General features: G+C 33.2%; 1 protein-coding gene across 2 annotated transcripts; it reads left to right on the top strand.

Annotated features, from left to right (window-relative positions):
* The first annotated feature begins 343 nt into the window (after positions 1–343).
* LOC108347209 (uncharacterized) lies at positions 344–2,828 on the top strand. Of its 2 annotated transcripts, XM_017586371.2 has the most exons (4): positions 344–565; positions 641–1,272; positions 1,546–2,256; positions 2,407–2,828. In XM_017586371.2, exons 2-4 carry the CDS (start codon positions 643–645, stop codon positions 2,620–2,622), a joined length of 1,557 nt encoding a protein of 518 aa, XP_017441860.1. In that variant the 5' UTR covers positions 344–565; positions 641–642; the 3' UTR covers positions 2,623–2,828. The 2 variants fall into 2 exon arrangements, with proteins under 2 accessions (XP_017441860.1, XP_017441859.1); XM_017586370.2 differs by lacking the exon at positions 344–565 and having other exon boundaries at positions 628–1,272.
* The last annotated feature ends 12,969 nt before the right edge of the window (positions 2,829–15,797 follow it).

The raw sequence follows: 15,797 nt of genomic DNA, 5'->3' as shown, positions 1-15,797 counted from the left end.
GCTTTAGGTCAATATCCGTTTCACAGTAGTAAACTCTCACAGATATGTGCTGAATTATTTCCGTGTCCTTCGGAGAAAACAGTTTCTTCAACGACTTTAACATACTTATTCTTATAGATCAACACTTCATACCAAACTTTCCTTATTCTGTAAAACACATAGAGGAATGTTGTAAAACTCAATTTTTTTTTCTTGAGTGATTTAGTTTTAATGTTACTAATTTTAAGTATTTATATTTCTTCAATGTTGAGTGAGTTCATGGGAGAGAGGGTAGAATGAGTTGACTCAATTTATCTCCTAATTTAGAAAAACTTTAAAAAAATCTAATTATAATTCAAAAGAAATTGGATCTGAAAATGGAACTTACTTTAACAGATTTTCGAACTTCAAATTGAAAAGCATCTTTGGAAGAATCAAACTATACCTTTTTCTTCGCAGCTTCCTTAATACCAAGAGCATACATAACCCTCTCATCATGTTAGCTTATCTCTTAAAAATACACTCGGAAGTATAATTCTTAAAAATATCGCGTAGGGAACACAACCCAAGCAACGATTGAGTTGAGGTATAAGAAATTTCACCAAAATCGTACATGTTTTGTTTGATTAATTTGTTAATGTTCTTTAGTTTTATGTTTCAGTTATGTCTTCCAACGAAGAGGTAACGATCCCTTTGAAATATTGGGTGGACGATGACAAAAAGCGTGTAATTGTGGCAGAAGCAAGTGGGGACTTGGTAGATGTTCTCTTCAGTTTCCTCACCCTTCCATTGGGAACTATTATTAGGCTTGGAAACAAATTGGAGCAACATATAGAGCTTGGTTGCATCAATAAGCTGTACGACAGTGTTGATAATTTGGAATCTAATGTTTTCTGGAACAACGTCTGCAAGAAAATGTTGCATTCTCCGCGCAACCCGTTAGAGCGCTCTTGCCAAAGACTGAAAGTGAAAGTGGATGATACAGAACCCACTAAGTATTTCGTGTGTTACAGCTGTTCAAAGGAAAAGGATCTGTTGCTGAGTACCTTTGATGGTGCAAGATGCCATTGTGGAAAATTGATGAGAAAAGAAACGCAGTTGCTGCAAGAATCCAAGGAAGAGCTAGGTAGGGACAATGGTGCTTTTGTTAAATCAGATGCCATGTTCTTGATCTTGGATGACTTGAGAGTCCTCCGAAGCTCTGTTGGTGACTCTGTTCAAACGTTTCTCAAGCATCGACACAAAGACATCAGCAACCTCACCGAAATATCTGGAGAAGTTGGCATCAAGGAGGTAATTGTTTTTCATACATTTCTAATCAAACTTGTAAAAAAATAAGAAGTTAAAATCTGTGGAGTTTAACCCTTCGTATTTTTTTCAACAGTATGTTTCAGTCCCATGCCCTTAAAATATTGAGCATGATATGTGTCAGGGAAAGAAATAGGATTTGATATGTGGATGGAGAAAATACTTTGGATATTTTCAGTTCAAGACATTTTTCTGATTTGCTCAACTGATAACCTTCCTAGACTTCCTTAATTAGCATGGTTTTGGTTGTATTTTCAGATATTGAGCATACTAAAGCAATCCTTAATCTCCAAATCTCCTCTGAGTGATGTATTATTGAAAAATGAAGAATATAAGAAATACTCTTCCTCACAGTATACCGGTCCCATTCATTCCAAAGGTCATGTAAAAATCAAAGTAATGGTGAGCAAATCAAAGAACAAGATTTTATTTGCTGAAGTAGATGGAGATTTTGTTGACCTTCTAGCCAGCTTCCTGACAACACCTATTGGATCTATTGTGAAGCTTATGAAAGGAAAATTGTGCTTGGGAAGCATTCGTAACTTGTACAAAAGTGTGAAGCGTCTCAATCCATCATGGTTTGTAAGATCATCTAACGAATCTTTAAAGAATATAAAGGTTGCTCCTCATTTTGGTTGTAAGAGGAATCCATTAGAAGAGGACGATTCTCCTGAATATTGGTATGGCCCTGTAGTGGAGAAAGAGAATGAGGGGCGTACAATGATTTCAAAGAGAAAAGAGTTGTTACGAGATCCAAAAAAAGTGAAACTTTTTGACCCAAGATCTTCTGATGGAGCAAGAGAACCTCCTGTGGGATTTATGAAGAGGCCATGTCTGTTTGTTGTGAGCGATGATCTGGAAGTGAAACCAATGACAAGTGCTTCTAGCATTTCGCATTTGAAAGAGCTTGGAATTGTGAAGTTGAATGATTTGGAGGAACATTTTATTAAAGTCAGAAAGTCACATGAGGTAATATTTTCGATCAACTCTTTATACTTGTTCAACCACAATATTTATGGTTTTAATTAATCTAATAAAATAAATGGCTATAGTAAACTGCGTACAACATTTCTTCCTTTTCAATTCATTATTGACATTCATTGTATCTATTTTGGTCAGGCACTAGACCTTTTGAGGGTTTCTTTGACATCCAATGAAGCTGCTTTGACAAAAAGCCTATTCTCCAAAATGTGGATATGTCAAAGATGCATCCCTTGCTGGGGTGTATTTGGAAGTCGACACCAAATTAAAAACGAAATAAAAAAGGTAGAGAAAGTGGTACCAGGTAAAAAAAGGCATGACGAAAGAGAAAAAGATAAGAAGGAAGTGAAGTAGAAAAAGAAAAAGGAGGTACAAGAGACAATAGGTATATGTTATTGATAAATATTGAAAAAGTCAGAGGAAGAAATTAAGCCTAAACTGAGGAAGATCGGAAATGGGTGTTCAAGTGCATTGTTGTAATATATTGATGCGTGAAATAGTTATGTTCAAGTAAATTGGACGATCATGTAACATTTAGTACAAATTTGATTATTGAATTATATTACAAAGCTATACAAATAACTAATTTAGAAAAACATTATAAGGTTTTAGCACGAGTTTTGGAACGAAATCTCATATTTTTCTAATATATGCAAAAACAATAACAGGTCTAGATAAATTTATCAAATGTAATAAACAACCAATAATTTCAGAATATTTATGAGAAGAAATATCTTCCCTTAAGTTTTTCTTTAATTTAATAAATGGGTACGTTAAAACTAGTTTAACATCAAAATAATTCAATTTCTTCAACAGTTTTTCTACCTGAGATTATGTTAAAATAATATCATCATCTTTCTTTATAACTTAATACCCATAATAACATGACTGAGGTCATTCATCATATTATTAGATAACAAATATTTTGCATCCTTTAAAAATAAAAATAAAAAAACACCATCATCATATTGTTTTTCATTCACATATTTATCACTATTATTAATATGAAAACCATACGAAAGAATAATACGATCAAATTTTCCATGTCTTTACTTTGATGTTTGTTTTAATAAAGACTTAACAAGTTTACATACTTTATTTTATTTTCTTAGCTTTATAAAGTCCTCAGGTTGTTTCATATATATTTTCCTTTTAAATCACCATTTAAAAAAGTAGTTTTAAAATCTATCCATAAATTTGTAATACAAGAGCAATCAAAGAAGTCTTGCCTAATTAGTTTTTTTTTTCTAAAAATCCGTTTACATCCAATAATTTTACTACCAGGAGCAAGATCAGTTAAAAGCCAAGTCTTATTTACTGAGAATTCATTTTATTATTAATAGCTTCTTTCCAAAATGAAGCATCAATAGATCTTATAGTTTCACCATAAGTTTTAGAATCATCCTCAAGTAAAAAAGAATAAAAGTCAAGACCTAAATCTTTAGCCTTTCTTTTTCGTTTTAGAAAAACAAAACTAAAAGCATCACAAATAACATTATCACTAGAAGGCAAACCAATATTAGATGTATCACACAAAGTTTTAGTCAATTTATCTTTTAAAATAAAAATATTTTCTAAAAAACAACACCTTTAGATTCAATAGTAGTATTGTTAGAAATTTCACTCACTTCATAACTAAGTAATGTTATGCAAGGAATAACCACTTAAAACATAATCAAATGTTGTAATTCTTATTTTTCTTTTCTTATAATGAAGTACACTAACCTTTGCCAAACATTCTCACACTTTAAAATATTTTAAAAAAGGTTATCTTTTTTCTTCCATAACTCATAAGAAGTTTTATCACAATCTTTATAAAGAACTATATTGAGAATATAGTAAGCAGAATATAAAGCTGCACTCCATATATTTTTAGGCAAAGTAGAACTTGTAAACATAATATTAGTCATATCAAGCAAAGTTCTATTTGTTCTTTCAACTACACCATTAGATCGAGGACTATGTGTGAGTGTGTGGAGACGTTACTTCATGAATAATACTACGAGTTTCATATAAGTCAATCATTTCTAAAGACATATATTCACCGCCTCTATCAAAATGAAGAGTCTTAGTTTTCCTTTCTAATTGATTTTCTACCACAAATTTATACATTTCCAATTTTTCATATAATTCATGTTCGGATTTATTAAATGCACAACAATATTTAGAGAATTCATCAATAAAATTAATAAAATGTATTTTACCAATGAGAATTAAAGCATCATTACTATCACATACATCATTATGAATCAATGCAAGTTTCTTTTTTTCACACATGTATAGAAAGATTTTCTTTTGCTTTGATTGAACATGTTTTACATTTTTGCTTCAAATCAATAGAAGATTTAGATACATCACTCTTGTAATAAAATTTAAAAGAGAAATTTCCAGTTTTATGTTTTAAACTTTGAGCACTATGAAGGAGACAACTTTAAGATCATAAGAGCCACAAAGCATGATGTTAGGTAAAATAATTTTTTAATTTCATGTCATAAACAATATTTTCAAATTCATGAATCTCATAAAAATAGGTTTATTATCAACCATATGAATATAGATTATTTTTTCACAAGAATATCTAGATAAGCCTTTCTATATATCCTTATTGAGTTCAAATGTTTCCCATAACTCAATAGTAGTTTTGGTAGGACAAAATATCTTTATAAATGTTATCCAAGAAACCACTTAGAATATGTCCATGACATAAAAACATCATTATAAAAAACATCAATAGTAGAAGATGTTGAAGCATAACTCAATATAATAGAAATATTAGTAGCTTTAGAAATCACAAAAAAAATCATCTTAGTCATCAATCCTTCACATTCTTTCACACTAAATTTTTCACATTTCACTTTTAACGTAAAAATGACTTATAATGTCACATATTCAATGCTAGACTAAGAAAAATGTAATGTAAAAAATAACTTGTAGTATTTTTGTAATTAAAATGTTAAATTTGACGTTGTCCCATGTAACAAATGTCAAAGGTGAACCAATAACTACAACAATAACAACAATATTAAGAAATGGACTTTAAACCTAACTCAATCCCACAAAATCGGCGTGTAAGATGAGGTTTGCATTTACTTATAGGCTTTAACCATAGCTCTGATCCCATATTAAGAAATGGGCTTTAAGCCTCAACCCCACAAAACCGGCTTGTAAGGTTCGATTTGCACCCACTTATATATTATAAATTTGTCTTATCCCTAGTCATGTGGGACTTCCAAAAAACAAAGTGACAACATGTAACACGTGAGCTGCATGATGGGAGTGAACGACATGTTATTATGAATGAAAGACAGGTGGAACGTGATCAGGGACACGTGGAACTTGATCAACAGGAGGTGGAGAGCAGACGCAGCACTAGGATTCGTAAGGAAAATTCTCTTTTAAAAGGATTTGCGCGTTAGTTGGGGGGCATGTGGAATGTGGCAAGTATCTCTCTCTCTTCCAGAATTTCCTCACTGCTCTTTCTGTTCTCTGACCTTACCCATTTTCTGTGCAGGACGACCCTCTGTTCATGCAGCCGATAATATTTCTGGGATTCTATTTCGTTACATTTCCCTTACAGAATCCATAAACTTCTTTTTATATTGTTGTTGACAGAGACATTGATTCATTTAAATAAGATTCATTCCATTTTGAATTTTCCTATCATACTACTGCATCATTACTGTTACATTGGTGCTTTCATCGACTCCAATGGCTGAGAACACACGTTTAAAAGATTTACAGACACAGGTTACCTCGTTGGTGAGCTGGATGGAAAAGCAAAATGATAGAGATAAGATGAATCAAGACCTGATTGATAAAACAGAGCAGCGTATGAATCAGATGCAGATAGCCATTGATCATCTAATCAAACTTCAAACTCAGCACGTTGGTGATACGAACTCAAAGAATGGAGCACAGTCTGCAAATTCCGGGATGTTCTCTGTAGCGATGCCTGTTCGCGACATATCGTTGGGTTTTCCTCATTTCGATGGTCACACTCCAGTGTTAGAATGGATCTTTAAGGCAGAAAAATTCTTCAATTACCACAATACTCCGGATTTGGAGAGAGTGGAAATAGCTGCGATGCATTTTGAGAAGGATGTTATTCCATGGTTTCAGATGTTGCAGAAGGAGCATGTCTTCCAGTCTTGGAATGATTTGAAACGTGCCCTGGAGTCCCAATTTGGTCCTTCCCCGTTTGATAACCCCATGGCTGAGTTGTTCAAATTGACACAAAATGGTACAGTTGCTGATTACTACCTGAAATTCATGAGTTTAGCCAATCGATCTGAAGGGTTAACTTCTGAAGTTCTTTTAAATTGCTTTTTGAGTGGGTTGAATAAGGATATTAGACGCGATGTGGTAGCTCAGAGTCCTCCAAATTTATTGAGAGCTGTGTCACTGGCTAAATTGTTCGAGGAAAAATATGTCCCTGAGGCTAGTGTTCGAAACCCACCACAGGGCCATCGATATTCCAATATTACCTTCAATTCTAACCAGAATAATGTTCCTAGACACCCTCTGAAGCCTCATTATAATTCCCAGCCTCTACCTCCATTATTACCCACCCCTTCAGGACCTCCTTTTCGAAATTCCAATGTGAAGAAAATCAGTCCTGCAGAAATGCAATTACGTCGAGAGAAGGGCCTTTGTTATTTTTGTGATGAGAAATTTTCTTTCAATCATAAGTGTCCCAACAGACAGTATTTACTGTTACAAATGGAAGAGGATGAAAAGGAGTTAGAAACCGTGCAACCAGAAATGGACTCTCTCAATAGTATAGCGGGAGTGGTGGACACTGAGGAGGCATTGCATTTGTCCTTCAAGGCTTTGAATGGAGGAGCAGGAGTTGGTACCATCCGTTTTGTTGCACACATTGGTTCTCTGCCTGTCCAGGTTTTGGTTGATGGAGGTAGCTCTGATAATTTCCTTCAACCAAGAATTGCTAAGTTCTTGAAATTACCTGTTGAACCAGCTCCTATGTTCAGAGTTATGGTGGGGAATGGTAATTACATGGCTGCTGAAGGCTTGGTTAGTGAGCTAACTATTCGGACACAGGGAGTCAAATTTCAATTACCAGTTTTTTTACTACCAGTTTCTGGAGCTGACTTAGTTCTTGGTGCTAGCTGGTTAAAATCCATTGGGCCACACATTGCTGATTACTCTTCATTACAGTTGAAGCTCTTATACAATGATAAGTATGTAACATTACAAGGTGATCATACAATTTTGCCTACTCCTGCACAATGCCACCATATAAAAAGACTGGTCCATACCAAATCCATTGCGGAAATTTTTAGTATGCAACTCATTGAACCGACTTCTCAGCAATTTCCAGAGCTAGAACTCCCTCAGGATATGGAACCTGAATTGGTTCTATTGCTACATACATATGCTGCGGTGTTTGGAAATCCTACGTCCTTACCTCCTCCTAGGACACATGACCACTCCATTCCTTTGGTTGAAGGTTCTCAACCAATTAAAGTTAGAGCCTATCGATATCCTCATAGTCAGAAGGAGGAAATTGAGAAGTTAGTGGCCGGTCTGTTGCAAGAAGGAATGGTGCAAACCAGTACCAGTCCTTTCTCTTTTCCAATCATATTGGTCAAAAAGAAAGATGGATCTTGGCGGGTTTGTACTGATTACAGAGCTCTTAATGCTATTACCATCAAAGACACATTTCCTATACCTACGGTTGATGAGTTGATAGATGAGGTCTTTGGTGCTTGTTTTTTTTCAAAGCTTGACTTGCGATCTGGTTATCACCAGATATTGCTTAAACCGGAAGATAGGCATAAGACAGCTTTTCGAACTCATCATGGTCATTTTGAGTGGCTAGTTATGCCATTTGGTTTGACTAATGCACCCGCCACATTCCAGAGTTTGATGAATGAAGTTTTTAAGGGTGTTTTGAGAAAATTTGTGTTGGTATTTTTTGATGATATATTAATCTACAGTGCTACATGGGCGGACCATCTCGCTCATTTGGAATTTGTATTGAGAACATTACAACAACACCAACTTTATGCTAAATTTTTTAAATGTTCCTTTGGTGTCAGGGAAATTGATTATTTGGGACATACATTAACTGGAGCAGGGATTGCTATGGAAACTAGCAAGTTAGAAGCTGTTAAAGCATGGCCTCAACCTACCACACTGAAACAATTAAGAGGATTCTTAGGTCTTACTGGGTACTATCGACGGTTTGTTAAAAATTATGCCTCTATTGCAGCCCCTCTAACTGAGTTGCTTAAAAAGGACTCTTTTCAATGGTCTGAATCAGCCACTAATGCTTTTATGAAATTAAAGGAGGCCCTTACTTCAGCACCTGTACTGGCGGTGCCCAATTTCAAGGAAGAGTTTATTCTGGAAACCGACGCTTCCGGCTTGGGAATAGGGGCAGTTTTGAGTCAGAATTCTCATCCTATTGCTTATTTTTCTAAAAAGCTGTCAACACGGATGCAAAAGCAGTCGGTGTATACTAGAGAGTTTTATGCTATTACTGAAGCTCTTGCAAAGTTTCGACACTATCTCCTCGGCCACAAATTCATTATCAAGACTGACCAAAAGAGTCTTAAGGAGTTGTTGGAGCAGACACTGCAAACCCCGGAGCAACAACAGTGGCTACCTAAATTTTTGGGTTATGATTTTAAGATTCAGTACAAGCCTGGCAAGGATAACATTCCAGCTGATGCCTTATCAAGAAGCTTTCACTTGGCCTGGTCTGAACCTCGAAGCGGGTGGTTAACTAAAGTAGTTGAGTTGATGCCCAAAGATGAATGGTTGAGTTCTCTGTATCAACAACATTTAAATAATGAAATCACTGACATAGATTATACTGTCAAAGATGGCTTGTTATTATGGAAGGGTAGATTGATGATTCCGGATGACTTGGCTCTCAAACAGGCTATTTTACATGAGTTTCATAGTACGAAGATAGGTGGACATGCGGGAGTAACTCGAACTATGGCTAGGATCAGTCAACAGTTCTTTTGGCCGAAGATGCAGGCAGATGTCAGAGCATTTGTCCGAAACTGTAATGTTTGTCAACAAGCCAAGGTTGATCAAACACTGCCTTCAGGGTTGTTACACCCTCTTCCTATTCCACAACAGATTTGGGAGGATATCAGTATGGATTTCATAACTCAATTACCTAGCTCTAATGGCTTTTCTACAATTATGGTGGTGGTAGACCGATTGTCTAAGTTCACTTACTTTATTCCTCTCAAAGCAGATTTTAATAGTAGGATGGTTGCTGATGCTTTCATCCAGCAGGTGGTCAAGATCCATGGTTTCCCTAAGACTGTGGTGTCTGATAGGGATAGAGTATTCATTAGTGCATTTTGGCAACAACTCTTCAAGGCTCAAGGTACAACGTTGGCTATGACTTCCGCATATCATCCTCAATCCGATGGCCAAACGGAGGCTTTAAATAAGACCTTGGAAATGTACTTAAGATGTTTTGTGTATGACAATCCAAAGTCTTGGCATTCTATGATTCCTTGGGCACAATTTTGGTATAATTCGGCTTATCATCATAGTATTCATATGACGCCTTTTAAGGCTGTATTTGGGAGAGATCCTCCAATCATTGTTCCTTATGTTAAAGATTTGAAGGATCCCGTCTCTCTTCAAGATACTTTAACAGCTCGTGACCAACTGATTCATGAGCTTAAATTCAATTTGGAAAAGGCTCAGAATTACATGAAAGGACAGGCTGATAAGAAGAGGAAAGAGGTATACTTTGAGGTGGGGGACTTGGTATTGGTTAAGTTACAACCATACCGTCAACATTCGGTGGTTTTGAGGAAGAATCATAAATTGGGGTTGCGTTTTTTTGGCCCATTTGAGATCATTCAGAAGATTGGTGATGTTGCATACAAATTGAAATTGCCTACCACTGCTAGAATTCATCCCGTATTTCATGTGTCTTTGTTGAAGAAGTTCCATGGCACTCCAGTTGAGCAATATTTGCCTTTGCCATTGACTACTTCAGAATTTGGACCGACCTTGCAACCTGAGAAGATTTTGGATTCGAGAGTAATTGTTCGTGGTGCGGAACAAATTCCTCAGGTGTTGGTTCAGTGGGAGTCAACCAAACCAGAATTGGCAACTTGGGAAGATGCTCTGCTGCTGCAACAATCTTATCCATCCCTCACCCTTGAGGACAAGGGTGTTTTAAAAGGGAAGGGTATTGTAACACGTGAGCTGCATGATGGGAGTGAACGACATGTTATTATGAATGAAAGACAGGTGGAACGTGATCAGGGACACGTGGAACTTGATCAACAGGAGGTGGAGAGCAGACGCAGCACTAGGATTCGTAAAGAAAATTCTCTTTTAAAAGGATTTGCGCGTTAGTTGGGGGGCATGTGGAATGTGGCAAGTATCTCTCTCTCTTCCAGAATTTCCTCACTGCTCTTTCTGTTCTCTGACCTTACCCATTTTCTGTGCAGGACGACCCTCTGTTCATGCAGCCGATAATATTTCTGGGATTCTATTTCGTTACATTTCCCTTACAGAATCCATAAACTTCTTTTTATATTGTTGTTGACAGAGACATTGATTCATTTAAATAAGATTCATTCCATTTTGAATTTTCCTATCATACTACTGCATCATTACTGTTACACAACAACTACAAACTTAGGTGAGTTTTGGTTCATTTAACTCAAATACAAGTTGTTTCGTTACCCTGATTGAGATTTCATTCTTTGTCTTGGCCGATAATTTTCATGTAAAGAATGTATTTTGAAGACTCCATGCGTTTTGTTGGTTGAATTAAAGGTTAATTTAGTTTTCATATACCTTACACTTTATCTCTTGAACGTATGTGATTTTGGTTATGTTTCATTAAAGTATTTTTTACCAACATTTTTTAGTAGGTTTTTTTTAGCTTTCTTTTGATTCATTTAAATTTTTAAAATATTTATAATATCAAATTTAGATTTATGTGAATTTTAAAATATATATTTAGATAAGAAATATTTTAGATGTTTGATTAATTATTAGGTTTATTGTTAGTTTATTTTAAGATTTATTAAGATGATTGATTAAATTATATGTCTAGACGCTTTTAAGCAATTAGTATCCTCAAAGTTTATTTCTCGTGATTAAGATGTCAAATATACACGAAATTCACAAATAAATAAAAACATTAATTAATTATTTCAAAAGTCAGTAAGATTTTTAAGTCATTTTTTTACAAATAAAAGAATTACTAATTTTATCAAGAATTAATTTTTATCAAAGAAACTCAGTGCACTATATTAATAAGAAATTTTATACACAAGCTAGTATTTTATAATTATATTATTACCCTTATGAGTACTTACTTTATCATCAATTTATAAAATTCAAATGACAATTAACGTTTTAAGAAATACAAAATTCTCATAACTTTCTCGATTTACATCGAAGTTTGTTCTCTTGTTATTTCTAAATCCTCTTTCTTCAATAATCACTTCGCCAAAATTCATCTTCAAATAAGACATGAGTTATCAGTCTTGAGTTTATTTTTTTCATCCAGATGCGTATGATCTTGCGCATCTTCGAGATTATCTTATGAGTAATAACTCATCTAATATAAAAATTAAAATAACAAACTGATAGGGATAATAAGACCCAATTACCCAGACTTAATTTCTTAACAGCTGTCCAAATAGATGGTTTTCAAGTCATTTCCAATTTTTGTTTTTCTTTTAATACCCATCTTGATATTCTGAGATATTTTTTCTGGGTTTTTTGTCATCTAACATTTATAATAATGATTTGCTATTAAGTTTGCTCGAATATCCTCAACTGGGATTATTGACACCTGTTAATTTATTTATTTTTTAAAATGGCAGTTGAGCCTAATTCCATGTCGCTCATTATAATATGCTCATTAATTACCAAATGTAATTAAGCCAAATCATCATTACATAAAACTAGGTTCAACAGGGACATGCAAGCACAAAATATGGGAGTATTTGTTTGTCATTTTTGTATATTTTCTATCTACGTATATACTCTGTTGCTTAAATAACTTTTTTCTATCTAAATAATACATTTTTTCTTTGTTAATCAAACTATTAATAGAAATAAATTTATATTCTATAAAATTGAAATAAATAAGTGAAACGATAGATACTTCCCATTAGCATAAATAATATGTATACTAGTTTTGAATGGTCATAAAAAGGTGTGAAAATTACCTAGTTTGACAAACTTATTCTTTATTGTCAAACTTGACAAGCGTTTCCTCTGTTGTCGAGAAGAGGAGAATATCATCAAACTTAGTTTTACAATAGAAGATAACTTTAGTTCGAAAAATTGGGCACAACTAAAATTATCATGAATCACGACGACTTTGGTTTATCACCATTATAGACAACATCTTGAAAATCATCACCGTTATAGACAATGTTACTATGGGCTCATAGCCGACCGAACGGTAAAAATGCAGAAGAGTTGTTCGACCGATGATACCTCTCAAGTTTATGAACCGATCGGTAAAATTATCCGTTAAGGTAATTAATAATAATAATTGTCGAAGAGTTAATAAAAATAATCTTCATTTATTGACAATTAATATTGTCATTCATTGGTGGTTAATGAGTCAGCCTAACGGTAATCTCATTATAATTTATAAATATTTGTCTGGCAAAAGGTACAGGTAACTGAAACTGGAACTGAAACTTAGAGCTCTGATAACTAAATATTGATTACAAGATTATTACGAAAAAGTCACTGACTTGAGCGTCGGAGTGTCTTTTACAGGCACCCTTCTCCGCGGCTCGGACATGGAGAAGAAAAAAGACAGCACAATTGGACGTCGGAGCAGACAAGTTGAATGTTTTGGATTAGGATTCTAAATCCTGTCCAAACAGACAACATTCTAAAAGTCAGTATCATTCCTAACAATTTTAACATGTTTACAAAAAAAAGTCATCATCAATCTTTACAATTTTACTTTTTTAAAATTTTATGAAAAAAATAGTACTCACTCACAATAACTTCAAATTGAAAATCGTCAAGACTCTGTATGACTTATTCTTGAATTATAAATTTTAAATCAACTACTCCATTTTTATAATTTATTGAATAAACTATCCCATTTTTATAAATGTATTGCATCATTACAATTCATACCCTCAACTCTTCCAAACTGTGAAAGAAGGAAAGCAAATGAGATGAAATTACATGCACTACACTATCACATCCCCGTGCTTCCTACCTCTTCAAATACCCAAACCTATTTTCGTTCAGCCACTTACTACCACGCCAAAAACAGCTCTATAACAAATCCACTATCATTATATATCAAGCAGTAGATTTCACTGTATGTGAAACTGACCAGTAGAAGCAGGCAAAAAGAAGAAGCTGATGTGGTTGATAGACATTGACATATATTAACACTTAATATATTTAATATACATTTAGAAACAAAATAAAAATAATAGGTTTATAGATTATATGATATGATATGAAGAGAGAAAGAAAAAAAACGTACGTAATAGTAAAAATGTTATATAAATAAAATTATCATTGATTTGTAAATGAGTGAGTGAGTACCTTATTGAAAAAAAATTGTAAGATGAATTCAAGATATCTTTCTAGTACCTTTCAACTCATTAACAACAATTTGAACATAGTCTATCTTTCCCAACAACAAACATTATACTATTTTAAACAATATTTTTATGCCTTCATGGGATTGAATGTCAATGGCATCATTAAGTTGTAATGCTGAAACTCTACATGTTTCATACTTATCAAGCATTCTAAAGTCTCCAACAGAAAACACTTCCAAGCCTCTAATCACAATCTTGTAATCTTTTAACCTATCAAAGAACAAGTGATTGGGTAAAACAGAAACAAGCGGGATGTTTAAGCAAATCTTTTAGTTTAGAAAGAAACAAAATTTGACCTTGGTTTCTTTCTCCTTCCACCAATCTAAGCTTCCCAAATTGAAGAGACCCCTTCAAGCACAAAGTAAGAAAATGGACTTTATCTCCTCATTTTCACTAATTCTTGCTTTTTAAGCTGCTCTAGTGTAGCTTCCTATACTGACTCACTTTTGCTTCGTAGTACTGCCTTTGCAACTATGGTAATTAACCCTGCACAGTACTTCTTATCAATTTCTTGTTTATAGTGAGACATTTTATTATGTATTCCAACCAACTTTTTAAACAACATCAAAGCATCCTGTCATCTAATTGCTTTACACAAAAAGCCGACTTTATATCCATTTTATCACACAATATTTTTTGTCCCGTCAAGTTACCAAATATATATATATATATATATATATATATATATATATATATATATATATATATATATATATACTAAATTTAAATCAAGATTGACACTAATATGTAGCATTATTCTGTGACACTGGGTTAGTCTAAAAACCTGACACGTGATAATAACAATTTTTATAAAAAAATTAAAATTTAAAAAAATAAAAAAACTCACAAATTGACATTTGACACCTGGTTAATATTATTAGTAATTTTTATTTAAAAATATTGAATTTAGACATATTTTTCAAAATTAAAAAACAATTAAAACTTTTTAAGAGTAAAAACCAACTTAAAACTTTCACACCAAAATAAAATCCAAACGAGTAATTAAGTCTAGATTTTAAGTTAAACTCAATATTATAAAACTGATTTATAATATAAAATTTACACTCACTAATATGTTAAAAATTCATCTTATATCTAATCAATATTTCAATAATAACCATAACAATTTAAACTTATATATAGAAAAATGCAATGAGATAATTTATATGTTATATCATTTATATATTACCCAATAACGTACATTCAACCCTGGTAATAAAATTTTGAATTAAAAATATTTTAATTTCTTATATAAATTTGTTGATAACTAACCGGAAATTACTCTTTCATTTTTTTCCTTTTATTTATTTTTATGTTTTCTTGCAGTCATACTGTTATAAACAAGTTACCGTGATGATAGTTACGTTTTGAATGTTTCCGATTTTTGTTGTAGTTTCTGTTTGAATATTCATGTTTTTATTCTTATTATTAGCTCACCAACTCGTATTGTTTTGGAGTCCAAATCAACACCTTTTTTTCTTCTTGACAGGAAACTTCGTCGTATCTTTGGTCCTGAAAGCATAGGTTGACTTGTTCATGATTTTTTACGTTTAAAATACGGTACTATACACTCATAAACTTGCTTCGATCACAGGAAAATGGTCACTTTTACAGAAATAGAAGTTGCAATATGTGGATTAAGAATTATTTGTCAACCGAATAAAATAGTCGGCGTAAAACTTTTTCGAATCTATTGATTTTAAGAATATTACGGAGTTGTATTTGCCATGGGGACTACTCAGATTAATTCAGTTTGTTGAAAAACATTATATTTCTACGGATACAAAGAATATTAGACTTTTAATACCAAATATTTAGCTACTATATTACTCGTAATCTATACATATATATAACGGTTCTTCCTTCTAGCATTCACATTTATTTTTCAAATTTACATTTAAATAAAAGTTTTTA

The sequence above is a fragment of the Vigna angularis genome, chromosome 9, assembly GCF_016808095.1.
Source record: "Vigna angularis cultivar LongXiaoDou No.4 chromosome 9, ASM1680809v1, whole genome shotgun sequence".
NCBI lineage: Eukaryota > Viridiplantae > Streptophyta > Magnoliopsida > Fabales > Fabaceae > Vigna > Vigna angularis.
This window is presented reverse-complemented; position numbering and strand designations above follow the sequence as displayed.

Excerpts from the sequence above, each read along its gene's own strand:
- LOC108347209 (XM_017586371.2), top strand. The coding sequence starts at position 643 with ATGTCTTCCAACGAAGAGGTAACGATCCCTTTGAAATATTGGGTGGAC. Across the intron at positions 1,273-1,545 it reads GAGAAGTTGGCATCAAGGAG|ATATTGAGCATACTAAAGCA; the intron begins GTAATTGTTTTT and ends TTGTATTTTCAG. Across the intron at positions 2,257-2,406 it reads AAGTCAGAAAGTCACATGAG|GCACTAGACCTTTTGAGGGT; the intron begins GTAATATTTTCG and ends TATTTTGGTCAG.